At 41.1% G+C, this 2,500-nt stretch overlaps 1 protein-coding gene across 1 annotated transcript in view; it reads right to left on the bottom strand.

Moving 5' to 3' along the window:
* The window catches only part of LOC128249705 (uncharacterized), a 144,001-nt gene extending 141,773 nt beyond the window's left edge, over window positions 1-2,228 (bottom strand). Inside the window, exon 1 of the mRNA XM_089364522.1 lies at window positions 638-2,228. Within this exon, the coding sequence (XP_089220648.1) occupies window positions 638-1,424 (787 nt within the window). The 5' untranslated portion in view covers window positions 1,425-2,228. The remainder of the gene's footprint in view (window positions 1-637) is intronic.
* Window positions 2,229-2,500: the final 272 nt, after the last annotated feature.

Here is a 2,500-nt window from a genome sequence, read left to right as displayed (position 1 = left end):
CGCACACACACTGTAATCCCTAAACTATCGCGAGTGTTACATTACAAACCCCCCGCGATAGATGAAAATCCGCGTAGTAGAAAGAGCACTGTACATTTTCTTTTTATTTCTAAAATTTGTATATATCTATTTTTTTTTTTTTTATAAATGCGAAACAACACCACGGAGGAATCGACGTAAGCTTAAAATAAGAAACCGCGACATGGTGAGGGAATACTGTGTGTATATATATAGATAGATCGCTGACCGAAAACCATTCAATGTTCTTTCTCCGTGTTTTTCTCCTTGTTTTCTCCGTATTCTTTCTATTGAAGAGCGTAGCTCGAAACGTTAAAGACTTTCTCTATTCCCGAGCGTTAAACTAATACATCCTTTTGTTGTTTACACCACCTGTCCTCGTCTGTTGTTGTTTTTTTCGTAAATTCTCCCATATATATATATATATATATATATATACATGTATGTGTGTGTGTGTGTGTGTGTGTGTATGCAGACGTATCAACACAGATACACATTAATGAGTTTGTGTGCAGGCGCACGTGTATTCACACACACACACACACACACACACACAAAATTAATAATAAATAAACATGAAAACATAAAAACACAGAGGTAAATCTAAAAACTTACTTACACAATGCTGGAAGCGCTCCGCTTAAATTAAGATTTGGAAATTCGGAATATAAAGAGGGTCCGGAACTATAGAAACCCACTGGAAGTGCCAGCTCTCGTGAATCGGACAGTGGGGTTGTCTGAAGGGAACTAAAAGTTATTGGTTTGTTTGTAGTTCCTGCCATTTCTACTGCAGCGGCGGCTGCCACCGCCGAGCTGGCCCCTGTGTTCCTGTACTGGACACTAGTGAAGGCCGAGAAACGGCGTGTGAAGTCCAAGGAAGACGTGACTGGGAGCAAATGGAATGGATGTGGTGGTGGTGGTGGCGGCGGTGGTGGTGGTGGTGGTGGTGGCGGCGGCGGTGGTGGCGGCGGTGGTGGAGGCGGTGGAGGTGGTGGAGTGGGTGGTGGCGGGGGTATCTGTGTCGGTGCAACTGCATTGAGGTTCGGTGACGATGATGTTGGCGATTGTGTGTGTAACGATGAGGATGAAGATGATGAAGACGATGATGAGGTCGACGATGAGGATGATGAAGACAAAGATCTCGCACTGATCGCAGTTGGACCAGTGACTGGTGGTGATGAGGATGGTGATGAGGAAGATACGTGAAGCCGTGTGGGGCTATGCAGGGTGGCATGGTGCGACAGAGCTGAGACGACAGGAAGCAAGGAGACTGCCGAGGTAAGAGGTTCGAGTACATTCAGCGGCGGAGCAACATGAAGCGGTTGGCTGTATTCCTTAGGAATGCTGGGATTACTGAGAGGGGATTCAGCTAGGAGTGAACCCTCCTCGTTGGTGTTCGCTTCCATCAGGACACTTAATCAGACTTTCTGATGGTTGTCGTTGTTGCAATAGACTAGAAGAATTATGAATGATGATGATGAAGCGGAGGAGGAGAAGAAGGGAAAAAAACAAGACGAGGAGAAGGAGGAGTTGAAGGAGGAGGAGGAGGAGGAGGAGGAGGAGGAGGAGAAAGAGAAGCAGGAGGAGGAGGAGGAGGAGGAGGAGAAGGAGGAGAGTGCTGATGAGGATGGTATTTGACTATGATGTATTTCTGTTTTGTTATATTTGGTCTTAATTTGGCAATTTACAACAAATATTTAATTCTTCTTCTAACATTGTATTTTTAACAGTGCATGTTGTTGTTGCTCTTGCTTCCTAATATTCTTTGGAGTTTTTCTTTCATTTTCTCTTTTCGTTTTTTATTCTGCTGGTTGCCAACGATGTTGCTAACTTCTGTTATATTTGTTGTTGCTTTTGTTGTTCTAATGTTGTTGTTGCTGTCGTTAACGTTAATTTTATTGTCCTCTTTTTCTTAACCACAAATCCAATAAGACAGCCGGAGATCTTGCCCTCAATTCTAACCCAGCCGTAAAACCACCTCTAAACCTCACAGTTGAACCTCAGCTTCTATCTTAACCCTAACCCTTTCCCTCCCCCTAATCTGCTCCATTTCCTCTTCCTGTCCCTGTTTTCTTCTCCCAGCTCCCTCCTTCCTTCCACAACATATCTTTTTTATTTAGTACTTATACCTCTCGCTACCTACCTCTACTTCTATCTGTCTATCGAAATACCAATTAATTCTTTACAAAAACCAACGGTTGATAGTGACTTCAAAGTTTAGGTTGCATATCATCATCAGATTGATAAATATTCAGTAATCCTTCGGTTTTACGTTAAATTCTTTCCGCTTATAACTTAACATAAAAACAATATATATGTATACGTATACACTATATATATACATACATACATACATACATACATACATACATATATATATATATATATATATATATATATATATATATATATATATATATATATATATATATATATATATATCAGTCTGTCTGTCTATCTATCTATCTATCTATCTATCTAT

Source organism: Octopus bimaculoides, chromosome 16 (assembly GCF_046866305.1).
Source record: "Octopus bimaculoides isolate indiv1 chromosome 16, ASM4686630v1, whole genome shotgun sequence".
Lineage (NCBI taxonomy): Eukaryota > Metazoa > Mollusca > Cephalopoda > Octopoda > Octopodidae > Octopus > Octopus bimaculoides.
This window is presented reverse-complemented; position numbering and strand designations above follow the sequence as displayed.